The sequence below is a fragment of the Mustela putorius genome, unplaced genomic scaffold (assembly GCF_011764305.1).
Source record: "Mustela putorius furo isolate JIRA1106 unplaced genomic scaffold, ASM1176430v1.1 tig00003863_pilon_pilon_pilon, whole genome shotgun sequence".
NCBI lineage: Eukaryota > Metazoa > Chordata > Mammalia > Carnivora > Mustelidae > Mustela > Mustela putorius.
In genome coordinates this window covers 25,563,082-25,590,574 of record NW_025422015.1, presented here as the reverse complement: position 1 = coordinate 25,590,574, position 27,493 = coordinate 25,563,082, and the positions used below count along the sequence as shown (strand labels likewise).

Genomic DNA, 27,493 nt, shown 5'->3' with positions numbered 1-27,493 from the left:
AAGACAGAAACCATATGATATTGCTCATATGTGAGATCTAAAAAACAAACAAGCAAAAAGCAGAATCAGACCTGTAAATAGAGAACAAACTGATGGTTGCCAGAGGGAAGTGTCTGTGTTGGGGGGATGGGAATGTAAAATGGGTGAAGTGGAGTGGGAAATACAGGCTTGCAGTTTCAGAATGAATAAGTCACAGAAATAAAAGGCATAGCATAAAAAATATAGCCAGTGATACAGGTAGCTATACTAAGTACAACACAATGCATGAAATTGTGGAGTCATTATGTTGTACACCTGAAACGAATATAACATGTGGGTTAACTACACTCAAATAAATCAGTCAATAAATAATAAAATGATGGAGAAATTCAGATATTTACAGGTAACAAAAACTGAGAGGCTTTATTACTATCAAACGTACCACATAAGAAATCTTACAGGGAGGAGCACCTGGGTGGCTCAGCAGGTTAAGCCTCTGCCTTCCGCTCAGAGCCCTGGGATCAAGCTCTGAATCTGGCTTTCTGCTTAGCAGGGAGCTTGCTCCCCACCACCGCCCCTCTGCTGCCTCTCTGTATGTCAAATAAATAAAATCTTTTTAAAAAAATTAAAAAAAATAATAATAAATAAATCTTAAAGGGAATCCTTCAGTCTGGAGGACATAAGACAATAACTTTATTCTGTGTCAAGAAATAAAAATAACTGCAAAAGGAACTATAAAAGTAAATATAAAAGAAAATTTACATGTACTTTTTATTTTTAAATATTTTGTCCTAATTTAAAAGACAATTGCATAAAGAATAATCATAAAACTATGTTGATGGACACATAATCTTTAAACATGTAATTTTTATGATAATAACACCTAGAAAGATAGGATAGGGGATAGAATTACAAAGAAGGCAAGTTTTATACACTATTGAAATAAAATTAGTTAATCCAGACTAGATTGTTATAAATTAAGATGTTAATTGTAATCCCCAAGCAACCACTAAAAAATAACTAAAAATGTATATGCAAAAAAAAAAAAAAAAAAGCATTGGGCTTCTGGGCTCTGGCCTAGCATATAAAAAGTTTGGAAGTTGGCACTCTGTCCTACAAAAAGTAAACAGCCAAACAAACTAAAAAATCAACAATTATTCTTAAATCTTTTAGAGAAGTGAGATCAAAGGATAAACCAGTGCCTCTAAAATTGAAAAGATAGACAAGTACAGAGAACCATAACTTACCAAACAAACCTATATAAGAACTATTACCAGGCTAGGAAAATCTAAACTATAATTGCTGAATTGCTAGACACTCAGAATGGACAAGTCTGAGAGTAAAAAATCCAGGGTCCTAGTGATAAAGGAGCTCCCATAATTTTGTAAGTTTTACCCCTAGGTCTTGACCAGACTCTCACAGTAAATATGAGAGAAAAATCTCCTCAAACTTCTGTCAGAGGAAAGGTTAAAAAAAATTTTTTTTTTCAAAATAAGTCAGAACAATCTATTCTTCTTAATAAGGCTTTCCCTTAAAAGGCACTGTTGCTGTTTTATTAGGACTAACTGACCTGGGAGAAGGAAAACATATAACTAACACCCACTCTAGCCTTCCATTCAGAGAAAATGTTCATCTAAAGTCCACTCTAGTCTTTCCATTTAAGGAAATGGAAATACCCATATCTGGCCTGCTCTAGTCTTCCACGTGTGAAAAGAGAAATGTTCAACCCACTGTAACCACCCTTTCCCACCCAAGGGGTGGGGAACAAGACTGAGAAGCACTTAAAAAGTTCATGGTTCAGAGGCACAGAACTGTAAAGATATTGGTATCTAATCATAGGGCTATAGAATGTTTACCCTCCTACTACAACTTACTGTTAGATTACTAAAGTCCTATTAACAACAGTGTCTTTCTATCCAATACTTCATGTCTGGCTATCAAGAAAAAGTTACAAGGCATAGTAAAAGGCAAAAAAGACAATTGAAGAGACAGAGCAAGCATCAGAAGATATGGCAAGGAAGGTTAGGATAATCAAACCAAGAACTTAAAACAATTATGATTAAGATGCTAGGGCCCAAGTGGATAAGGCATAAAAGGTGGGCAATGTAAGCAGAGAGAGAGAAACCTAAGAAAGAACCAAAATGAAATGCTGAAATTCAAAAACACTATTAACAGACATAAATAATGTCTTTATTTATTTTTTTTAAATTTATTTATTTGACAGAGAGAGATCACAAGTAGGCATAGAGGCAGGCAGAGAGAGAGAAAGGAGGAAGCAGGCTCCCCGCTGAGCAGAGAGCCTGATGTGGGACTCGATCCCAGAACCCTGAGATCATGACCTGAGCCAAAGGCAGCGGCCTAACCCACTGAGCCACCCAGGTGCCCAATAATGTCTTTATTTGATGGGCTCATTAATAGACTGGAAATAGCTGAAGAAAGAATCCCTGAGCTTGAGAATATATCAATAGAAATTTCCAAAACAGAAAAGAAAAACACAAAACCAAAAATACAGAACAGAATATACACATACCATGGAACACCAACAACAAAAAAGGTCTAACATAAGCATAATGGGAAAAGCAGAAGGAAAAGAAAGAGAAATAAGAATGGAGGAAATACTTGAAGCAACACATGAGAATTTCCCTCAAATTAATGACAGGTAACAAAAAAACAGTTCCAGGAAGCTTGGGAAACACTAAACTGGATAAATGAAAACAAACAAACATAAAACATCAACTATACAGGAATATCATATTTAAACTGCAAAAATCAAAGATAAAGAAAAAATCATGAAAGAAGCCAGAAGAATAGAACCCCTTACCTACAAAGGAACAAAGAATTACATCCAACTATTCAGAAACCATGCAAGCAAGAGACTGGCTGAAATATTTAGCGTTAAGAGGGAAAATAAAAAACCAACTTAGAATTCAGTATCCTGAGAAATAATTCTTCAAACATAAAGGAGAATTTAAGACTTTCTCAGATGAACAACAACTAGGAATTTGTTGCCAATAGACCTGCTTTGCAAGAAATTCTGCAGAGAACCAAGAAGTTATACAGGTGAGAAATTTGGAGCTACATAAAGAAAAGAAGAACATCATCAAAGGAATAAGTGATGTTTTTCTCATTATTAATTAATCTGACATGGGTGTCTGGGTAGCTTAGTCAGTTAAGTGTCTGCCTTTAGTTTAGATTATCAGACCAGGGTTCTGGGATTGAGCCCCCCTTTGGGCTCTCTGAATGGCAGGGGAGTCCACTTCTCCCTCCCAATCTCCCTCTGTGCTCTTGCTCTCTGTCTCTCAAATAAATAAATTTAAAATCTCAAAAAAAAAGTTCATTATTAATTGATCTAAAAGATAAAGGCTTGTTTATAATAATAATATCAACAATATATTTAATCATGTATGCTTAAGTATAGATACCCTTGTGTGTGTTTATGTATAAGTGAAATAAAATTATAGGATTGGTACAAGAGATAGGAGAAATGAATTAGGAATAGTTTGTTATGATAAAGTACTTAGACACCTGAGAAGGAATATGGTCTTATTTGAAACTAAACTGGGTTTAATTATAAATGTATATTGCAAACCCTATGGCAACCACTAATAAAAGCTAATTTAAGTGTAATAAGTATAATGGTTATGCTAAGAACTGAGATGGAATCATACAAAATGCTCAGTTAAACCCACAAAAGGCAGGAAAATTATGGAAGACAAAAATAAGAACAAATAACAAAGGCAACTAATAGTAACAAATACTGTAGACATTAACAGAACTACAGTTGACCCTTGAACATCATGGGTTTGAACTATGCAGGTCCATTTATACACAGATTTTTAATAACAATTTATTTTCTGTAGCTTACTTTATTGTAAGAATACAGTATATAATACATATAGCCTACAGAATGTGTTAATTAACTATGTTGTTGGTAAGGCTTCCAGTCAGCTGTAGGCTATTAATAGTTAAGTTTTTAGGGAGTCAAAAGTGATATGTAGATTTTCAACTGGGTGGGGGAAACTCTGCATTGTTCAAGCGTTGACTCTACAGCAGTAATCATTTTAAATGTCAATAGTCTAAGTACAACAACCAAGAGACAGATTATCAGAGTCAATCAAATAACAAGACCCAATTATATATTTTTTATAGAAAATCCATTTTAAATAAAAAGACACAGGGTCATGTGGGTGGCTCAGTTTGTTTGGCATCAGACTCTTGGTTTCAGCTTAGGTCATGACCTCAGGGTCATAAGATTGAGTCCCACATTGGCTCCAGGTTCAGCATGGCATATGCTTGAGATTCTCTCTCCTTCTCCTCTCATTACTCTAATACCAAAACCAGACAAAGATATTACAAGAAAAAACTACACACCATATTTCTCATAAATTTAGATGTAAAATCTTCAATAAAATATTAATAAATCAAACCCAACAATGTATAAAAAGAGTTAGACACCACAACCAAGTGAGATTTATCCCATTATGCAAGGATATCTATGAGATATCAAAGATAAACAGAGGGGGAGAGGGAATCTCCATAAACTTGCTACTTAGATTTATCCCATCTGAGAGACAACTAATGTAATCTGTCACATTAACAGGTCTCAGAATAATATATAATCATATCAATAGACACAGGGGAAAAAGTGACAAAACCCAACATCCACTCAGAATAAAACAAACAACAATAACAACAAACTTCTCAGTAAATTAGGAATAAAACCAAAGTACCTCAGCTCAATAAAGAAAATCTTAAAAAATAAATAAATAACCTATGGATAATATACATCATGTTAAGTAAATAGTTTTCTCGCTAAGATCAGGAACAAGGCTGTCCCCTCTCTCCACTTCTTTTCAACATTGTACCAGAAATCCTAGTGAATGCAGTAAGACAAGGAAATAAAATGTATACTGAGTGGGAAGAACAAAATAAAACTATGTTCACAGGTAAAATGGTCGTCTATGTACAAAATGTGAAAGAATTGACCAAAAAACTCCTCAAATTAATAACTGAGTGTAGCAAGATTATAAGATAAAACATTAACATGCAAAAGCAATCACTTTCTTATATACTAGCAATGGACAAGTGGATTTTAAAACTAAAAACATAACACCATATACATTAGCACCCCCAAAACAAAATACTTAGGTGTGGATTTAACAAAATATGTACAAGGTCTATGTGAGAAAGCTTACAAAATTATGATGAAAGAAATCAAAGAAATAAATAGATATTACATGTTTATAAATAGGAGAACTTAATATTATTAAGATGTCAGTTTTTCCCAACTGCATCTACAGATTCAATGCAATGCCAATCAAAATCACAGCAAGTAATTTTGTTGACATTGAAACTGATGTTGTAATTTATATGAAGAGGCAAAAGACCCAGAATAGCCAACACAATGCTGAAGAAGAACAAAATCAGAGAACTGACACTACTCAACATCAAAACTTAATATAAAGCTACAGTAATCAAGATAGTACTGGTATCAAGATGGTACTGGGGCACCTGGGTGGCTCAGTGGGTTAAAGCCTCTGCCTTCAGCCCAGGTCATGATCCCAGGATTCTGTAATCGAGCCCCGAATTGGGCTTTCTGCCTGGCAGGGAGCCTGCTTCCTCCTCTCTCTCTCTGCCTGGCTATCTGCCTACTTATGATCTCTATCTGTCAAATGAATAAATAAAATCTTTAAAAAAAAAAAGATAGTGTGGTATTGGTGAAAAAATAAACAAAGAGATCAACAGAACAGAACACAGTACCCAGAAACAGACCCACATAAATCAGTCAAATGATCCTTGACAAAGGAGTGAAGGCAGTACAATGGAGAAAAGAAAAGTTTTCTTTAAATGATGCTGAAATAACCGAACATCCAAATGAAAGGAAACAAATATGGATACAGATCTTACACCCTTCACAAAAATTAATTCAACATGGATCATAGACCTAAATGTAAAATGCAAATCTATAAAACTTTGAGAAAATAACAGGAGAAAGTCTAGGTGACCTTGGGTTTGATGATGACTTTTTAGTTCTGACACCAAAGGCACAATCTATGAAAGAAATAATTTATTAGCTAGCCTCCATTTAAAAAAAAAATTGTGTTCTGTAATTAATACTGAATGAAAGGACAAGCCACAGGATGGGAGAAAATATTTGCAAAAGACATATTTGAAAAAGCACTTATATCCAAAATATACAAAGAACTCTTAAAATTCAACAATAAGGAAACAAGTGACCTGATTAAAAAGTGGGCAAAACCCTGAACAGACATTTAACCCAAGAATATATACAGATGGAAAATAAACATATGAAAGGTGCTTAACATCAGATATCATTAGGAATTGAAAATGAAAACAATAATGAGATACCATAGGTATATATGTATTAGAATAGACAAAGTCCAAAACACTGACCATACGAAATACTGATGAGGATGTGGAACACCAGAATCTCCCATTCATTGCTGGTAGGTAAGCAAAATGGTGCAACCCTTTTGGAAGACAGTTTGGCAGTTACTTAAACTTTAAATAAATCAGAGGATTTATTGAAGAGAGGAGACTGCAATCTTTTGGCTCTCAGTGGGAGATCTAGAATGGCCATTTTTGCTCTGATCCTCTGAAGAAGAGCAGAAAGCCTCTGGAACAAAAGCCACACAGAAGACTAGCTTAAGCTGAGGGAAGCCTCCTGACAAGGGGTGGGGACCTCTACTCAGGCAAAGACACCTGAGAAGCAGCACAGCCAGCCCCTCCCCCAGAAGGCAGACTGGAAGAACAGGTGGAATACAACTTTATGGGTCCCACAAGACTGTAAAACTCCAGCACCAGGAGAGAATAGTATATTGAGCTCCAGGTATTTTCTCATGACTCATTTATCTCTCATGAAAATTTTACATTTCTTTTTTTTTACCTTTACCCATTCCAATTAGATTTTTATTTTACCAACTTGTGTTTTTAAGTCACTTTTTAACTTTTATTTTTTATATCTACATTTTATAGATAGGCTTCATTTTAGTCTTTTTTTAATATATATACGCTACTTTTTTTGTCCTTTTTTCACTCTACTCAATTACATATATATGTAATTGAGTATATATATATGAGTATATGTATATGCATATGTATGAGTATATGCATATGAGTATATGCATATATATGAGTATATATATGAATATATATATATATATATATATATATATATATATGGAGAGAGAGAGAGAAAGAGTGTGTTTTGTTTTCTTTGAAATTTGGGGATATAGTGTCTTCTAACACAGAGACCAAAATTCATTCAGAAACAAGTGGTGGATCACCCTGCTTTGTCCACCCTGTTTGTGATAACAGTCTCTCTTCCCCTCACCCCCTTTTCTGTTTTGGTTTGGTTTGCTTTGCTTTGCTTTTCTGTGGTGGCCTCCAACTGCTTCAGATTTGTCAAGGGAGCACTTTGCTTGGGTCATGGTTGATGTTTTGAACTCTGATCATTCAATTACTCATCCTTCTCTGGGCAAAATGACTAGAAGGAGGAATTCACAAGAAAGAAAGAACCAGAGGCAATGTTCTCTGACATAGAGCTAATCAATAAGGATATATAAGATGTCAGAGATGGAATTCAGGATAGCGATTATAAAATTGATAGCTAGGCTTGAAAAAAGCATAAATGACAGTACAAAACCTCTAAGGGTGGAAATGAGATCTAATTAGGCCAAACTTTAAAATGCTGTGAATGAGATGCAGTCCAAACTGGATGCTCTATCAGCTAGGGTAAATGAGGCAGAAAAGAGAATAAATGATCTAGAGGACAGGCTGAAGGAAAGGAAGGAAGTTGGGGAAAAGAGAGAAAGATAATTAATAGCCCATAACAAAAGGCTTTGAGAAATTAATGATATCCTGAAGCAAACTGATGTTGGAATTACGAGGGTACCTGACAGGGTGGGGAGAGAAAGAGAGAGTGAGAGTGAGCCAGAAACTATATTTGAGTAAGCTGAGAACATCCCTCCACTGGGGAAGGAAACAACCATTCATGTCCAAGAGGCATAGAGGACCCCACCCCAAATCAGTAAAAACAGATCAATATCCTGACATATAAGAGTGAAGCTTGCAAATATTAGAGAAAAAGAAGCTATCCTGAGAGTAGCTAGGGAGAGGGGTTCCTTACATATGGAGAGAGGAACATCAGAATAAATCCGACCTATCCACAGAAACTAGCAGGCCAGAAAGGGCTGGCAACATATATTCAGGGTAATAAATGAGAAGAGCATGCAGCCAAGAATACTTTATCCAGAAAGACTGTCATTCAGAATGGAAGGATGGACTTCACGGATATATTCAGAGTATACCATCCTAAAGCAACAGAATACACTTTCTTTTTGAGTGCACATGAAATATTCTCCAGAATAGATCACATATTGGGTCATAAATTGGTCAAATGATACCAAAAGATTGAGATTACTCCCTGCATATTTTCAAACCACAATGGTTTGAAATTTGAACTCAATCACAGGAAGAAATTTGGAAGGAACTCAAACACTAGTAGATTAAAGAGCATCCTGATAAAGAGTGAATGGATCAATCTGGAAATTAAAGAACTTAAAATATTCATGGAAACTAATGAGAAAGGGAACACATTTGTTCAAAACCTCTGGGATATAGCAAAGGTGGTACTAAAAGGGAAGCACATAGAGATACAAGCCTCTCTCAAAAAATTAGAAAATCCCACATACATACACAAGCTAACATTACATATAAATGACCTGGAGGAAGAACAGCAAATAAAACTTAAACCAAAGAGGGGAAGAGAAATAATAAAGATTAGAACAGAAATCAACAAAATAAAAACCTGAAGAACAGTATAAGAGATCAACAAAGCTAGAAGATGGTCCTTTGAAAGAATTAATAAGATCGATAAACCTCTGTCCAGACTTATCCAAAAGAAAGGGGAAAGGACCCAAATTAACAAAATTATGAGTGAAAGGGGAGAGATGATGACCAATACCAAAGAAATACTGATAAATGTAAGAGCATACTATGTACAACTATATGCCAACAAATTAATGAACAACTATTATGCCAACAAATGAAAGAAATGGATGCATCCCAGAAACTTATAAACTAACAAGGCTAAAACAGAAAATCTGAACAGACCAATAACCAGCAAAAAAATTGAAGCAGTAATCAAAACCTCCCCCAAAATAAGGTCAGATATCTTCCTAGAGGAATTCTACCAAATATTTAAAGAAGAATTAATATCTATTCTACTGAAGCTGTTGCAAAAAATAGAAATGGAAGGGAAACTTAAAAACTGATTCTATGAGGCCAACCTTACCTTGATCCCCAAACCAGACAAAGACCCCATCAAAAAGGAGAATGACAGACCAATATCCCTGATGAACGTAGATGCTAAAATACTCACCAAAATACTAGCCAATAGGATCCAACAGTACCTTAAAAGAGTTATTCACCATGACCAGGTGGGATTTATTCCTGGGATACAAGGGTGGTCTAACATTCACAAATCAATCAACATGATAAATCACATTAATAAAAGAAAAGACAAGAACTATACGATCCTCTCAATTGATGCAGAAAAAGCATTTGACAAAATACAGCATCCTTTCTTGAATAAAACTCTTCAAAGTATAGGGACAGAGGGAACATACCACAATATCATAAAAGCCCATCAACAAAGGGCCCACAGCAATTATCATTATCAATGGGGAAAAACTGAAAGCTTTTCCCTTAAGGTCAGGAACATGACAGTGATGCCCACTCTCATCACTATTGTTCAACATAGTACTAGAAGTCTTAGCCTCAGCAATCAGACAACAAAAAGAAAATAAAAGGCATTCAAATTGGCAAAGAAGAAGCTAAACTCTTTCTCTTAGCAGATGAAATGATACTTTATGTGGAAAACCCAAAGACTCCACCCCAAAATGGCTAGAACTCATATAGGAATTCAGTAAAGTGGCAGGATACAAAGTCAATGCACAGAAATCAGTTGCATTTCTATACACCCACAGTGAGACAGAGAAATTAAGATAAATTAAGGAATCAATCCCATTTACATTTGCACCAAAAACCAGGAGATATCTAGGAATATACCTAGGTAAAGATCTATACTCTAGAAACTACAGAATACTTATGAAAGAAATTGAGGAAAACACAAAGAGATGGAGAAACATTCCATTCTCATGGATTGGAAGAATAAACATTGATAAAATGTTAATGCTGCCCAGAGCAATCTAGACGTTCAGTTCAATCCCTATCAAAATACAGAGCTGGAGCAAACAATCCTAAAATTTGTATGGATCCAGAAAAGACCCCATGTAACCAAAGGAATGCTGGAAAAGAAATCCAAAACTGGCGGCATCACAATTCCAGGCTTGAAACTACATTACAAAGCTGTGATCATCAAGACAGCACGGTACTGGCACAAAAACAAACACATAGATCAATGGAACAGAATAGAGAGCCCAAAAATTGACCCTCAACTCTTTGCTCAACTGATCTTTGACAAAGCAGGAAAGAATATCCAATGGAAAAAAGACAATCTCTTCAATAAAGGGTGTTGGGAAAATTTGGGTAGCCACATGCAGAAGAATGAAAGTGGACCATTTTCTTACACCATACACAAAGATAAACTCAAAATGGATGAAAGATCTAAATGAGAGACAGGAATCTATCAAAATCCTAGGGAATATAGGCAGTAACCTTTTCGATCTTGGCCGCAGCAATTCTATGCAAGACATATCTCTAAAGACAAGGGAAACAAAAGCAAAAATGAACTATTGGAAGTTCATCAAGATAAAAAGCTTCGGCACGGCAAAGGAAGCAGTCAACAAAACTAAAAGGCAACCTACAGATATTTGCAAATGACATATCAGATAAAGGCCTGGTACCCAAGATCTATAAAAAAAAAAAAGTATCAAACACCCAAAAAACAAATAATAGTCAAGAAATGGGCAGAAGACATGAACAGACACTTCACCAAAGAAGACATCCAAATGGCCAGCAGACACATGAAAAAAATTCTCCAAATCACTTACCATCAGGGAAATACAAATCAAAACTACGATGACATACTACCTTACACCAGTTAGAATGGCTAAAATTAACAAGACAGGGAACAACAAATGCTGGTGAGGATGCAGAGAAAGGGGAACTTTCTTACACTATTGGTGGGAATGCAAGCTGATACAGCCACTCTGGAAAACAGTATGGAAGTTCCTTAAGAAGATAAAAATAGATCTACCCTAGTACCCAGCAATTGCATTACTGGGCATTTACCCCAAAGATACAGATATAGTGAAAAGTAGGAGCACATGTACCCCAATATTCACAGCAGCAATGTCTACAGTAGCCAAACTGTGGAATGAACATCAACAAATGAATGGGTAAAGAAGAATGAATGGGTTCATATATACAATGGAATATTACTCACTCATCAGAAAGGATGAATACCTACCATTTATATCTATATGGATGGAAATGGAGGGTCTTAGGCTAAGTTAAATAAGTCAATCAGCATATGGTTTCACTCATATGTGGAATGTAAGAAACCATGCAGACGATCATAGTGGGTAGGAGGGAAAACTGAATGGGAAGAAATCAGAGAGGGAGAAAAACCACAAGAGACTCTTGACACTAGGGAACAAACCAAGGGTTGCAGAAAAGAAGGTGGGTGGGGTGATGGGGTAATTGGGTGATGGGCAGTAAGGAGGGCACGTGATGTGATGAGCACTGGGAGTTATATGCAACGAATCACTGAACACTATGTCAAAAACTAAATGATGTACTATATGTTGGCTACTTGAATTTAAATTAAAAAAAAAAAAAAAGATAGACCATGCAAGTAGTAACCAAAAGAGAACTGTAGTAACTACATTAGTATCAGACAAAATAAACCTTAAAACAAAAATTTTACTAGAGACAAAGAATACTATAGAACAATAAAAAGGCCACCTTATCAAGAAGAGATAACAATTATAAGCACATATATACTTAACATCAGAGTCCCAGAATACACAAAGCAAAAGTTGACAGTAATAGTTGGAAACTTCAATAATAGTTGGAACTTTCAAAAATGGATAGATCTAGACAGAAGATTCTCAGGGAACAGGAAGACTTGAACAGCACTATAAACCAACAGACGTCTGTAGAACAATCTGCCAAATAATAGCAGAATACTCATTCTTCTCAAGAGCACATAGAATATTCTCCAGGATAGGCCATGTGTTAAGCCATAAAACAAGTCCGAAAAAATTTAAGAGAATTGATAAAGTATGTCTTCTGACCACACTAGAATTCAGTTGAAATAAATAACAAAAGAAAATTTGGGAAATTCCCAAATAACAAAGGATGTTTAAAATATATATTAAAGTACTTTTTGAGTTTAATATCTAACTAGGAGTTTACATTGACAGTTTTAAATAGAGTATAAATAAAGAGATGTTTCTGTTGAAATTAATTTTAAAATGTTAATGGCCTTAATTTCTCTTTCTCCCTAGTGCTAACATAGAAGAATTACTTCTATACTTGATCTTTCATCATCACCTCAGAGACCTCTTTGAAAGAAAGTATTCTGTAATCATCACTAATCACTTTTCCCTTCCACATTTGTCCTGATCCATACATTAAAACTAGTTTTGTAAATAAATTTTTCTAATTGTTGCTCAGTTGATTGAAGCTTATCATGTCAACTGAAGACTCAAAAAATTCTAAATAGTAAGTCCCTAAATTAAAGTGCTAATCAAAAGCTAAGTGGGAAATTGGCTTTATAGATTTTAGATTTGCCAATTTCCACAATCATGTGAGCCAATTCCCCAAAATAAATATATAATATATATTCTAAAATAAAAGAGGGGGAGGTGGGAGTATGGGTTGTCCCAGTAATAGGTATTAAGGAAGACATGTATTGCATGGAGCACTGGGTGTTACATGTAAACAATGAATCATGGAACACTACACCAAAAACTAATGGCGTACTGTATGGTGACCAACATAACACAATAAAAATTTTTTAAAAATTTAAAACTAAGTGTTTTCACTACTCTCATAAGAAACACTCCTTCTACTAGAAGATTCTAGTCATTTTAACTTACTAAATATTTATATACATCATCTTCTAAACACTGTGGGGATCATAGCAGTAAATGAGATTCAGATTCTATTGTTAGCAATGTTGTAATCTGTTAAGCAGTAGTCCACAAATAACTTCAATTACATTCAAAATGTAATAAATGCAATCATTAGGGCATGAAAAACTATAGTTACTTAAAAAGGGAATTGTTACATTCAACTAGAATACTCAAGAAAAGCTTCTCATAAAGCATTGGTCTGCAACCTTGACTGCTTATTAGTATCATCCTGGTCACTTTAAGATATTTTGGTAACCAGACTTCATTCCAGACCAAATAAATCAAAATATCACAGGCGAGTGGCCAGAGAATCAGGATATTTTAAACCTCCCTAGGTGATTTCCAGTGTGCAGCCATGTTTGAGAACCATTGCTATAAAGGATGGGGTTACGTAAGGAAGGAGTCAATAGAATTTAAAACTAGGCAAAATTCCAGTAGAAAGGAAGAAATACTGGAACACTTGGAATAATCCTCTCCTCACATAGCTTATTTATTTTCATTCTCCAAATCTGAGCTCAAGTATAACATTTTTCAAAAGCTTTGAAAAACTTGACTCCACTTGATAACAGTATTAAACCTGACACTTAATATGTGACAAGTACCATTCTGAACACTTCAAATATATTTCAATGTTCAATTCTCTCCAAAATACTAGAAGATAGATAGTATTATTATTCCCATTCTACATGAGAGGAGAGTAAGTAATTTGGGAAGGTTATACAACTGACAAATGGCAGAGTTGAAATTCAAATATATGTAATGACTCCAAAGTCCATGTTCTGAAACATGACCAACAGAGTTAGATATTCCTTATCAAGACTCTCATGGAACCCATGCATATCTCTCCTCTCCCTCCTCCCCTATCTTTCTCCTTTCCCTTCCTCCTTTCCTCCCCCTCCCTTTTCCTCTGGAAACCAAGGATATTTCATTCACACCATGAATCACATAATATTTTAAGTGTTTCCTAGATTTTTCTCCTCCACTAATCATTTATTTGCTCATTTCACTCATTCATCCATTCAATACAGGACTACTGAAAAAATGCTTGGTACTATATATAAACTCATATATGTCATACTTTATTTGCCAAAAAGTTTTAGTCTAAAGCAGAAGTCAACAAACTACAGTCCACAGGCCAAATTCTACTGGCCAGCTATCATTGTAGGTACAATTTTTATTGGACCACAGCCACATCCGTTGGTTTATGTATCATCTTTAGCTCCCTTCATGTTACAGCATCAGAGTGGAATGGTAGTGACAGAGATCATCTGGTGGCAAAGTCTAAAATATTTACTATCTGGTTCTTTTTTTTTTTTCTAGATTTTATTTGTTTATTTGACAGATAGAAATAACAAGTAGGCAGAGAGGCAGGCAGAGAGAGTGGGGGGGGGAAGCAGGCTCCCCACGGAGCAGAGAGCCGGACGTGCGACTTAATCCCAGGACCCTGGGATCATGACCTGAGCTGAAGGCAGAGGCTTTAACCCACTGAGCCACCCAGGTGCCCCACTATCTGGTTCTTTATAAAAAAACATTTGCCAACCTCTGGTCTGGAGAATAAGACAAATGAGAAAATCATCAATGATTACCCAATGCTATTGGTGAAAAAGATATTGAGAACATAAGAGAGAGATACCTAGAGTAGGTTAGGGCAGCAGCAAAAGCATTACAGAGGATATGGTATTTGAGCTCATTTTGGAAGGGTGAGTAGAGTTAACTAGACAAAGAGGAGCAACCAGTTAACTAGACAAAGAGGAGCAATCAGTAAGATCAGACGCGGAAGTTTAGCAGTGATCCAGGGAGCCAGATTCTACTTACAATAGGAATAAAGAGAATAAATATATTTAAGAGATATTAGTCCTATATAACTTTATGAAATATCTTTGATTTCTTCATTCTCACTAGCATAGTATGTAATGCATACAGTTAGAACTCATTAACTCATTGTTAACAAATAACATTAAGTCTTAAATGAAGAATATTTATTAAAAAGGGGAAAAATAATTTACCTTCTAGTAGTTCTTACAAAGCACTGATGTGGAGAAAAAATGAACCCTCATCCACTATTGGTGAGAATGCAAATGGGTGTAGCCACTGAGGAAAACAGTATTGCATTTCCTCAAAAAAATTGAAAATAGAGTTTCCATATGATCCAGTAATTCCACTACTGGATATTTATCCAAAGAATACAAAAATACTAATTCAAAAAGATGCATGAACCCCTATGTTTACTGAAGCATTATTTAAAAGAGCCAAATTATGGAACTATGGAATCAGCTTAAGTGTCCACTGATAGATGAATGGATAAAGAAGATGTGGTATATATCTGTGTGTGTGTGTGTGTACACATATGGTGTATATATATTGGAATATTATTCAGCCATAAAAAGGATGAAATCTTACCATTTGCAATAACATGGATGGATCTAGAAAGTATAATGCTAAGTGAAATAAGTCAGTTAGAGAAAGACAAATACCATATGATTTCGCTCATATGTGGAATTAAAAATAAACAAAACAAATGAAACAAAGAAAAAAGAGACAAGCCAAAAACAGACTCTTAACTATAGAGAATAAAATGGTAGTTACCAGGCAGGAGGTAGAGGTGGATGACTGAGTGAAACAGGTGAAGGGGATTAAGAGTATACCTATCAGGATGAGCACTGAGAAATGTATTAACGGTTGAATCACTGTCCCGTACACCTGAAACTCATATAACACTGCATTTAAAAAAAAACAAAAAAGAATTCTAGTTTTTTAATCCACTACCCTATAGTGAAAAGAAAGCTACCACTTGTTTTCAACTGTATAGATGCATAATAACCATAGTTTTATAAATGTGAAATGGTTGCAATATACTGTACCTGGAAAATTCATAGGCAACTCAAATGGTTGTAGAGGCTCACAACCCTCAATGTGCTCAGAAATTTCAGCTATGATCTTCTTAATTTTGAGATCAGTAACTTTAATCACTTCTCCTGTTGACAAACAGCATTCATTTCCAAACATTTCATAAATGGAACCTTAAAAAAAAAAAAAGAGTTATAACAGCTTAAAAAAAAAAAAAAGAATTAAATCAGGGAGAATGAAGTAGGAGTCTAAAGCTTCATATAAAGTGTTTCTATTCAGTTCCTCTCCTAGCTACCTACTAAACAGGAATTTAATCAAGCTTGGCAAAATGTACAGCATGTACCAAGAAAAATATTAGATTTTCACACCATCCACTGGGCAAAGTATAAACAACCTTATTTTTGTTATTATTGTAAATTAGATTTATGGTTTCCTCAGCACCGTTAGCTCATCATTCCAAGGTCAAACTACAAACATATCTTCCCTTGCTGGGATTTATGATCTATTTTTGCTGGGTCACTGAATTAGGCTCATGTGAGTCAACAGTGATCTAAGTATGTATTGCAAACAAGGTTGTAATACAATCCAAGATTCAAAGACAGAGTCTATACACCAGGGCCTTCCTTATATTAAGAGCATCATATCTATTTATTAAACCTGTTTCTCTTTGTTTTCATGAATATAAGACTTTTTGACCATTCTCTCTCTCAATTTTTGACAAGTTGGAAATATCTCTTGGTATCTTTATGGCAATAGGGGGCAGAACAGCCCAGATAAACTGAAAAGCTTCATTTCAGTTCAGAATTTCAGTCTTTTTCCTAACAAATCTCTTATCATAGATACTAAAGCTAAGCTTTTCACCCGTTTATTTTCCTTTTAGATCTCCTGATGGAAGATAAGTGAGCAGTGAAATAACCAGAAAATAAACAACAGAACGGAGGAAATGCAAAAATCTGGATAATCTACCCAAAGTAAAAGGAGAACCACTCCAAAATTACATCTTTAATATATTATTACTTTTCAACTGAGCATTAAATGAAAGGTTGATGTAAAGAAACATTACAGTACTGTGGGAATTTAAACGTATCAATTTTTCCCTACCCCCAATATAATTTATATCCTCTTTACCACACTAAAATGTGAACAATAGAAGTATGAGATTTCAGGTTGATTTGTTTTCCAAATTCTTCTCTATTGAACCCCCCTCTCACAGAATCTTACCTGATACATAGCACCTAAAACATTGTTGTAGCATTAATGATTATCATAAAAATTATTAAGCCTGTCATCCAATCTAGCATTAAACAACTCTGTGATTGTATTAGAGTGTCAGCAGGGAACAGGGAGCACACTCATATTAGAATAATTTAAGGAGATTTTAACAAAGGGGCAATTTACACAGAGGCACAGCCAGTTCTAGGTAACACAAGAAAATAAATATTCTGACCTCACTCTTCTCCCTCCATCTGATCCTTTGCCAGGGTACCGTCCTTTGGCCAAATTAAGCCAGAAGCCAGAGGACAAGGGAGCTACTGATGCCACCACAGAAGTCAGCCCCCAAGGTAGAGAGTGGAAATGGAAGTCCAGCATACCATCCTCACTGCCCATTATTGAATGAGGGCCATTTTTGCAAATATGCTAGTATGTCTGCTCCCCAATTTCTGAGTATGTACTTCCATAACTCTCTGCTTTTCTAATACTATTCCCTTAACTATATATGTGTTCATATCTCCCATTAATTCCCAAATATGGTATTTTCAGCTATCTCCAATCTTTTGTGGGACAACTGGGGTACTAAAGACATAGCAATAAATCTATAGCGACATTTTCCTCCAATGAACTTAGAACAGTTATTTTCTACGATCCTCATTTGGCAATTAATCACGTACTAACATTTATATCTTCAGTATTATCTCATCCTGTACTTAACTTTTTATGACTTTAGTTTTTATTACTCCCAATTCAAGTTAAACTTCATGAAAGACAATATTGCATCATATTATTGCATAACTACAACACACCAACTGCCCTTCCTTATTCATTCAGTAAACTTTAATGGAAACCTACTATGTGTCAAGCATTGTGATTAGCAGTAGGTAATGGAAATAAAATGCATAATCTTTTCCTCCCAAGAAGTGCTATCTTGAAGCAAGGAGACAAGTAAACAGACTGTACAATAGATTACAAGAAAGTTATAACAGAAAATACAGAGCATTGTGGGAGAATCCTGGAAGCATTTAATTAAACAATTACAAGGTAGAGAGATTAGGAAAGGATTCCTGGAAACTACAGATGAACTGAGGGTTTTTTTTTCTTTTCATTTCTTTTTTTTTTTTTTCAGATTTATTTATTTATTTGAGAAAGAGAGAGAACATGGCCAGGGAGGAGGAGGGGTACAAGGGGCAGAGGGAGAGGGAGAGGGAGAGAGAATCTCAAGTAGACCACGTGCTGAACATGGAGCCTACCATAGGGCTTGATTCCAGGACCTTGATATCACAACCTGAGCTGAAACCAAGAGTCAGACACTTAACTGACTATGCCACCCAGATGCCTTAAGTTGAGCTGAGCTTTAAAGGAAGCAACACAAGATGTTGGGGCAGGCAGAGGAAATAGTATTTGAAAAGGTACTGAGATGTAAAAGAGCTTGACACATTCTGGCAATTTCAAGTATTTTGTTAAGTCTCAAATGTAAGTAAGAATAGGATAAGAAAGGAGACTAGAGAAGAAAAAGAAGCCCAGATCATACAACATCTTTATGAGATTACCAATAAACAAAAAGTTCAAAGTCTGATGCAAAGTCAGAAAACCTAAGTTTTCAGTTATCATGATCCAGGAACTGATACCAATTTAATAAGAGGTCATATGTATCTAGGTGCTTACTATCCAAAGTGTGGTCAACTACAGTACCTGGAAGCTTGTTAGAATCTTGGCCAGACCCCAGATGTGCTGAATCAGAACCTGCACAGATCTCCAGATGAAAGCAGTGATCTGGGTTAAAAATGCATAACTGAAAGCCTCTGTCTTGAGACTGTTGCAAAACTAACCAGGAAAGGAAGGACATGCCACACAAAAGCATTCAATGTCATTGAGGTGAAGGATGTTGTAAGTGGGGACAAGTAAAATGAAAGATTTTAAGTAGGGAATTGACATGATAAGATTTTTCTTTGTCACATGAAATAGAATATTAACTGAAGTCTGTTGGGTTCAATTTCAACGCAATGAGTGTCTAATTATAAATGTAAAGTATATCAAACTCACTGACTTGGAATGCCATCTTTCTCTCAAAGGTTCCACTGGAATTCAAAATTAAAAGATGAATTTATGTGAGATTACTTATCAATTTACAGGAATAGAGGCCAGAGAATTCTAAGAAGAGAAAACTATTTTAGTCACCACACAAGCTTTTGACTCTTCAGGTCTCTTTCCAAGAATCTCTCCTTTTGGTTAAAAAAAAAAAAAAAAAAAGTCACCTCTTTTAGTCATATAAGGAAAAGAACCTCATGCAAATACTAATCTTTTACATTTATCTTTATTTGTGACTTTCAATTTTCTCTACCCAAGTATGGTGCTAATTCATTTTAAATAAAGAAAGTGGTTGCTGATACACAACACTTGGAAGTTATGTCCATGAAAGGAGACAAGAATGTACAGCAACTTCAAATCCCTGAAACTTGAAGGGTTCCTGTCTTTTGTTATCACCAATATATAATGTCTCCTAAAATATATTTTTTCCTCATTGAAAATATAAAATGGTTAATTTTTAAAATAGCCAAATTTCATAATCTTAGAACAAGCAAATATAACATATGTAATTGCTTTTTAAAAATTAGCTGAGAGGGTGCCTGGGTGGCTCAGTGGGCTAAGCCGCTGCCTTCAGCTCAAGTCACAATCTCAGGGTCCTAGGATCGAGTCCCGCATCGGGCTCTCTGCTCAGCAGGGAGCCTGCTTCCTCCTCTCTCTCTCTGCCTGCCTCTCTGCCTACTTGTAATCTCTCTCTGTCAAATAAATAAATAAAATATTTTTAAAAAAATTAGCTGAGATATGTCTGAATTACATGTTTATGTATAATACAGATGTAGATATTAAAATAGTTTTCATTTCATTTTCACCATGACATGTACTTTGAATATGCAAATCTAAAATCTATTAAATCTTTATAGACTGATTCTTCCCAAGTCAGAGCATATGTATTCAGGATAATGCCAAACATCAGAGAAAGCTGGAACAAAGCAGGCTGTTTTCAGTGATCAAACATCGCCCCTGAAGGCTGTAATGAAAGAGCCATGTGCCTTTGAAATCACCTTTCCTGTAATGCTACTTTGCTCAATAAAAATGACACATTAATATCCTTTTATGAGCTCATCCCTTATTTGACAATCCATACAAGCAATGCTAAGATCACACTGGAACAGCCAAGACAGTTGGTTCAATAGATTTTCCTCCATCTGCGATAGCAAGTTTAAAACTTACCTTGTTTAGAGGCTCTTTTTCCCCTTTTCTCAAGATGTACCCATTCCTTCCATTCTCCACTGCTTTCCCCTGTCCTACCAGGCCACTTACGTACCCTCTTACCTCCCCACCTTTCAAAGTTCAATCAATCCTGAAGATTCAGCTCATATCCATCATCTTCTTCAAAGTCTTTCTTGATCCCTACATCTAGGTGAGAATTAGTTCTCTCCTCTGCCCTCTAAAGCAGTTTGCATGTATCTCCATTATAGCCCCTATGTGATTATTATCATAGCCAGCTATTGGGATATCGTTTCTATCCACTGAAATTATGAAGATTTTAGAATTTGTCATGAGTTCCTAGAGATATGTCTTAACTATATTTATACCCATCCTCACAATCCACACAACTAGTAATACAGTTTTCGACACTTAGTGGATCCTTAGTGAATGTTGAATTATACATACCTTAGCTTTACTGTAAAATGACAATAAATTATTGTGACTAGAGTAGAAAACATAGTCAACCAAAGCTTTGGCATGAGTTATGCTTTCATTTGGTATGTTTAATAGCAAATGTACAAGCATATATGAGATTAGCTAGCAAAGGCATATTAGAATGGACTATTCTAATATGAATCTCTTCCTTATTAAGTTTCCCACTTTACCATTAGGTTTACCATTTTTATGTTGCTGAACTTGAGGCTGGTGCTCATGAAATAATCTGAGATAGGTTTAGGAGAGTTAAGAAATTACATGTGCAAAGTTTGATTGATATTGTATGATAGTGTATGTAGAGCCATGCCAGATTGGGATTGCTGGTGAAGATGTGTCTTTGCTCCTCATAAACAGGTGTGATTATTCTTTCTTTGCTTAAGGGTTGTGCAAATTACCAAGAAGAAGTATTCCTACAAAGGAAACATAGAAGTGTGAAATAATTTTATTAGCAATGCTGTCCCTAGACTTGGTGGTTGATAAGGCATTCAGAGACCATTAAAGTAATAAGTTCAATTTTCCAAATGAATCTCTAGATAGTTTACTATAGGCATAAAGCTTGAAGTGGCCTATGATTGTGACAGACATTTACATAGCCAGCCAGTCTCCCATAAAAAGACTGTCTCCATCCCCTGTAGAGCAGAGCAAAGTTATTCTCACTGTATGAAGAATATGCCTAAAAATACTTAAGCATGATACTGGAATGCACTGTGGAAATGAGTAAGCATGAAACAACAATCTTGCAGTTTTACTAGGGCTAGATTCTACCAGTTCACACTGGATATCCACAGTGAGGTGTATAAATCTGAATGTTGACAGGAAATGATCTTATAAAGTCATACAGACTCTTTTAACCCATTGCCAAAATACCAATATAAAGTATACTGGTGGGCATCATCAGATGCCCAGCAAAACGTTGGCATCAGGTAGTAAGAAAATGATGGCCACACTAAGAAAAATTAAGGTATAATAATCTCCCTCACCTCTAAGAATATGGGGTTCTTCTTGTGAGGTGGAAATTGAAGTGTTATGCAGGAAGCCAAGCCTAAACACAGAAATATGCTAGAAACTGTAGTGAATGTTGTTGAGTCTTAAAAAGAATAAACATGAGGGATGCCTGAGTGGGGTAGTCAGTGAAGCATCCAACTCTTGATTTCAGTTAAGATTGTGAGTTCAGGGTCGAGAGATCAAGCCCCACTTTGGGCTCCGCATTCAGTGGGGAGTCTGCCTGAGATTCTCCCACTCCCCCTCTGCTCCTGTCACTGCCCCCATGCTCTCTCTCTCTCTAAAATTAAAAAAATAATTTTTTTAAGTATAAATATGGAAGAGCAATGAAAACCACAACCATGCTGTTAAGGCTGAGGCCTGAGAGCCAATATAGCAAATTAAAATAGTAGTGAGGCCAGCAATTAGAAAATGTCCACTTTTCAATCAGTCTGTGTGATGTGTGTGACACTTAAATGACTAAGTTTTAGTGGCCGAGGAACAAAAATGCATCGTTTCAGATGCTAGCTAAAAACTTGATATTTGTCTAATGGCAGAATCAATGTAATAGATTCAATAAACTGTGATGAAATTTTGCATGTTGGGTATTAGGACAGAAGTCATCATTGTGTCTCTTTGTGTTAACAATTATCAGAGCAAAGGGATTTGGGATGTGTACCTATGAAATGAATATCCCTCCTACACATCAATGAAACACTTCCCTATGGTGATGAAACAAATCAGTGATTCTACATCTCCTGACACCACCACTGACCAAAATTCCCCATGTTATACCCAAGTTTTAGCCCTCAAAATGATATCATAAATACTATTATAATTTTTTATATGAACAATGTTTCATTGGGAGCTTATTATTTTAGGAAGAACTGGTTTCAAGTACATTTTATGTACTTTAATATAATTGCCTATGCTTTATATCCTAAATATTAAATATAGCTACTACAGACTTCTATAGCCATTTAAAATAATAAACCTGTTCTCTTCATCTCATTTAATGAATATAAATATACTGATTGAATTGATTATACATGGGCTCCAATGCACTGTAATGTGTTCATCCAATGCATAAAAATTAAGCTTCACTATATTATAAATTTTCCTTAAGTTCATTAGCATTGAACACCTCATTAAGTATTCTGCTTATGAAATATGGTTTAGACATTGAGAGTAAAAGTTTAGAAACTTTTATAAGAATTTTGAAGTTATTTTATGCTCACTGTATTAAATAATAAATATATCTTTGTATTTTGTATGTTTTTCACTTTTTAACTTTTTAATAATAACTCATTCATACTGCATCTTATTAAAGTACCAGTCCATAATGGATTGGGAAAACAAAGAAATTGGGCCTTCAACACAGTAGGTTGGCCCTAAGCCATTAAGTACAAATGTATGACCATAGTCAGTGCAGGAATCAGGAAGTAGTGTCAGAAAGTTCGAAAGTTAGAGTGAAATTTGAACACACTGGAAAAAGAAATTTATAAATGAATAGACTAAGCCCTAAGCAGTATTATTAACTAATCTATCTCAATGTCACCAGCTGCCTGAGTGCCCTGACTAAAAAACACAGGAATTTTAATCAACTTGACAGTAATAGTTCTAATTGAAAATTATTACATTGGCATTCTAATTTGTACATTATAATCTTCTGATTGTATGAGGCAGTGCTTGAACCTAATTGACCCTGGATGCTTTGAGTTTTTGGACCTACACAGCTAAGGTGCAAAACCCTGAGCAGGTGAAGTCTCTAGGCAATGAATTCCATGAGTTCTATCTAACTAGAGTGCCAAGTATTCCACACTAGAGAGATGGCAAATATCTAGACTATATTATACCATTTTCTCTTCCCATCACTAGTCACCCATGGCACATTTCCAGCTGAATCAAAATAAGGCCTAGTAATCTTCCTCAACGTGAGGTTCCAGGTGACTAACCATCAAGTGAAGACAGCATACCAGGTATGAATTACTTCCAGCCCAGTCCTGCACTATCTTGCTTTAAGCCTTACTGGCTGATTAGATAGATAGATAGATTTTTAATTATTTTTATTTTATTTTATCACTATTTACTTATTATATTATATTACTTATTATAGTTATTTTTATTATTTTTATTTTAAAGATTCTTAATCCTTGGATTAAGCTAAATTTTTAAAGAATTGTATTTATTTCTTTGTTAGAGAGAGAGCACAAGTAGGGGAAGCAGCAGGCAGAGTGAGAAGAAGGATTCCTACTGAGCGAGAAGTCTAATGCGGTATTCGATCCCAGGACCCTGGGATTCGTCTCTGAGCCGAAGGCAGACGCTGAACCGACTGAGCCACCCAGGCATCCCAGATTGAGCTAATTTACTACCACGGGCTTAGTTACAAGAAATCTGGCAGAAGAATGCAGACTCCCTGAATCTATCTTTTTTCCAGGGCGGCTGTGTGTACTGAGGCATAAAACACTTAACTTGATAACAATCACAACTTCATACAGCCCAACGGCAGCCAGGGGATGTTTCAATTTCATTTACATCTCCAAGCACAGTGCTGCTAATTCTAAAGATCTCTTGAATCTCTGAGTTTCAGTGTCAGACAGGAGCTTAAATACCATCTTATCCTATCAATGTTATTACAAAAACTGAGTCCCTTTACAGTATATCTACCAAGGAGTTGTCCAAACTATATATGAACACTTTCACTGATTGAACTCCAACTATCTCAAGGTAAACTACTCTACTTTTGAGCTTTTGAGCCATTCTGACTGTAAAAAAGCTCTGCATTTTATTAAGAGCAATATGTACTCTTATAGGATATACCCTTTAGAACTATTTTTAACCACTGATATCATACAGAAAACATTTCTTTTTTTTTTAAGATTTTATTTATTTGAGAGAAGAAAGAGTATGAGCAGGGGGAAGGGCAGAGGGAGAAGCAGACTCCCCTCTGAGCAGGGAGCCCAATGTGGGCCTCCATCCAGGACTTGGGATCACGACCTGAACCAAAGACAGATGCTTAACCAAATGAGCTACTTAGGTGCCCCTTTATTCTTTTTTTTTTTTTAAGTGTTTTATTTATTTAACTAATCTCTATACTGAAAGGGATCTCGAACTCATGACTCCGAGATCAAGTCACACACTCTTTGGATTGAGCCAGCCAGACATCGCCCATTTAATTCTTCTACAAAGCAGCCTTAAAATGTTTGAAACATAGCTGTCACAGTTGTCCTTTCTAACAAAGCTGTCAAACAACTGAAATATGTTCGGGGACACTCCTCAGAGCATAGGCTGCCCCATTACATAACTACTTATAGCACCACTTACATGGATGTGCATGGCATTCTCAGAGATGGGTAATGTGTATCCTGCCTCTCAAGAGGCGTGCCCTTGTGTGTGCCAGGGAACGGTCCATCGTGCCTATCGAGGATGAAACTGGCCACAAAACTAAAAATCTTTGTGCGAGCAATAAGGCAGCTATTTCACACTAGCAACGTTTGGCTTTATCAACCAGTGAGTCAAAGTAATTTCTATAAAAGAAAAAGTAAAAATGTCCTACAGCTGAGTAGTAAATTGAAGCAAATAATTCCTCACTAGTAACTGGATTCCTCTCTGCATTTCTTCTACTATTAAAGCCAGGACATGAAGTTTATTTCTCCCGTCAAGGAGAGAGATTTAGTCATTATTTAGGTCTGAGACACAAAAAATTTTTCAATACTTGGGGAGATTATAATCCTGAAAAGAGATTTTACTGGAAGAGGACAATTTTTTTCTTTTTTTCCCACAACTGCCAAAACCTTTTTATGTGACTATAAGAATCAAATAATGGAAGATTATCATATTGTAGACAAGGGAGACTCAGTGCCTGACATAAAGGAATTGTCTGTCTGGCTACAAAAGAATTAGGATTTTTTTTAAATTGCAAAGATGAAAAAAATATCCAATACCCTATTTTTTATTTCCAAAATGTGCTCTTTGTGCCATACCAGGAAACAAATTAGTTTTGTAAATCAAAGCTTTTGATTTATGAGAGCTGTTTCTTACTGAGAGAAGTAAAAGCCAGGTTTTAAAAAGAAGGTCACAGAACTTGTGCTTTGAAGGTAATTTATAAAGAGAATAGAGGAATCCAAGGCTGCCTTTTGAGAGGCCAACTGGGAAGAAGAGAATTTAGTTCAATGGAGAATCATCTTGGAGATTAGTTGGGGCGAGGTACAGAGACCTCCATCAACAGCCTACCAATGTCCTTTATGATCAACTCCAGGAATCTGTGACTGCAGTCCCAGACGAATAGCTATTATAATAAATACTACATATACATGAAAAAGCAAACCCATTTTCTCAGCTTCTCACATCTATCTTTTAAGGGCCTCCCTCAATGAGGTCTGAACACCCAGTAAAAACGAAGTCTATCCATACTTACAAAGGTCCTTATGTCCACCTTCGGGTTTGACGACTTACTAGACTCATGGAATTCAGGAAAGCTGTTATACTTACACTTATAGTTTATTATAGACAAATGTTACAGTTTAAAATCAGCAAAGGAAAAAGACACAGAGGGCAGAGTCCAGGAGACAAGTTTCTAGTTGTCCTCTCCCCGTGGAGTCACATGAACAAAATTTAATTCTATCAGCAATGGTGGATGACAGCATATACAAAATATTGCCAACCAAGGAAGTTCACCTGAGGCTTGGTGTCCAGGGATTTTATTTAGAGGTCAGTCAAATAGGTACAGAGTATCCATAAGACTGACCTTAACTACTCAACACTCAGCAACCCCTTCAGAGTCAAAGTAATACAGCATGTCCCAGGACCTCAGCCAAATGAGAACTGGCATTCAGCATAAGCCACATCATTAATTAAAGCTATCTAGAATAACCCAAGTTCCAAAGTATACAGTCTTATCAGGCAGGATATTCCAAAGGAGCCAGTCAAAAGCTAACCCTTTCTTTAGATTATGCAGAATTTGAACATCTAAAGGCTATTGAGTTAACCCTTTACTATACACCATGGATCAAGAGCTTGTTAAAGCTTGCCAGAAAAAAAGTTGTCCAAGACTTGTATAGAGCAAAAAAGAGTAAGAGCTGTCCTTCTAGTGGAAAGCTGACTATCATCTAGCAGACCTTTTAGAAATCATAGGATCCTATAGAGATATGCATCTTCGAATGGCACTAAATTGACTTACAGAAAATTGATAGAAATGTAAATGTTATATAGCTATAGCAATGCAAGTGATTATTTTCCACTTAAATAAAAATAAATTTTCCCACTATACATACAATTGACCTATGCCTTGTAGAAAAGATAACCCTAAACATTAGATATACAAGGATAATCAGGTTTGAATACTGGAAAATTCATATCAGCATTTCTGATTATATTTTTGCACGTGTGTATGTGTGTTTTCAAACTGGTTTTAATATCTCACTGGTCCCCTCATTTAGTGAATTTAATAAAATCTTTCATGTATACATTTTATGTTTAAATGAGTGATGTTTTTATCTTTGTGAAAAAATTTATTTTATCAACCTCACATTAGTTGCACAGTGTTTGCATTCTCTTTTCAGTATGTTTACTCATTTGTAACAGAGAGTAGGATCCTTGTTTCCCAGAAGTGCACT

At 35.6% G+C, this 27,493-nt stretch overlaps 1 protein-coding gene across 2 annotated transcripts in view; it reads right to left on the bottom strand.

Moving 5' to 3' along the window:
* The window catches only part of THEMIS (thymocyte selection associated), a 184,870-nt gene that overhangs the window by 122,540 nt on the left and 34,837 nt on the right, over positions 1-27,493 (bottom strand). For both annotated transcript variants that reach the window (XM_004740174.3, XM_013063567.2), the window contains exon 2: positions 15,968-16,126. In XM_004740174.3, the coding sequence (XP_004740231.1) occupies positions 15,968-16,126 (159 nt within the window). The remainder of the gene's footprint in view (positions 1-15,967; positions 16,127-27,493) is intronic.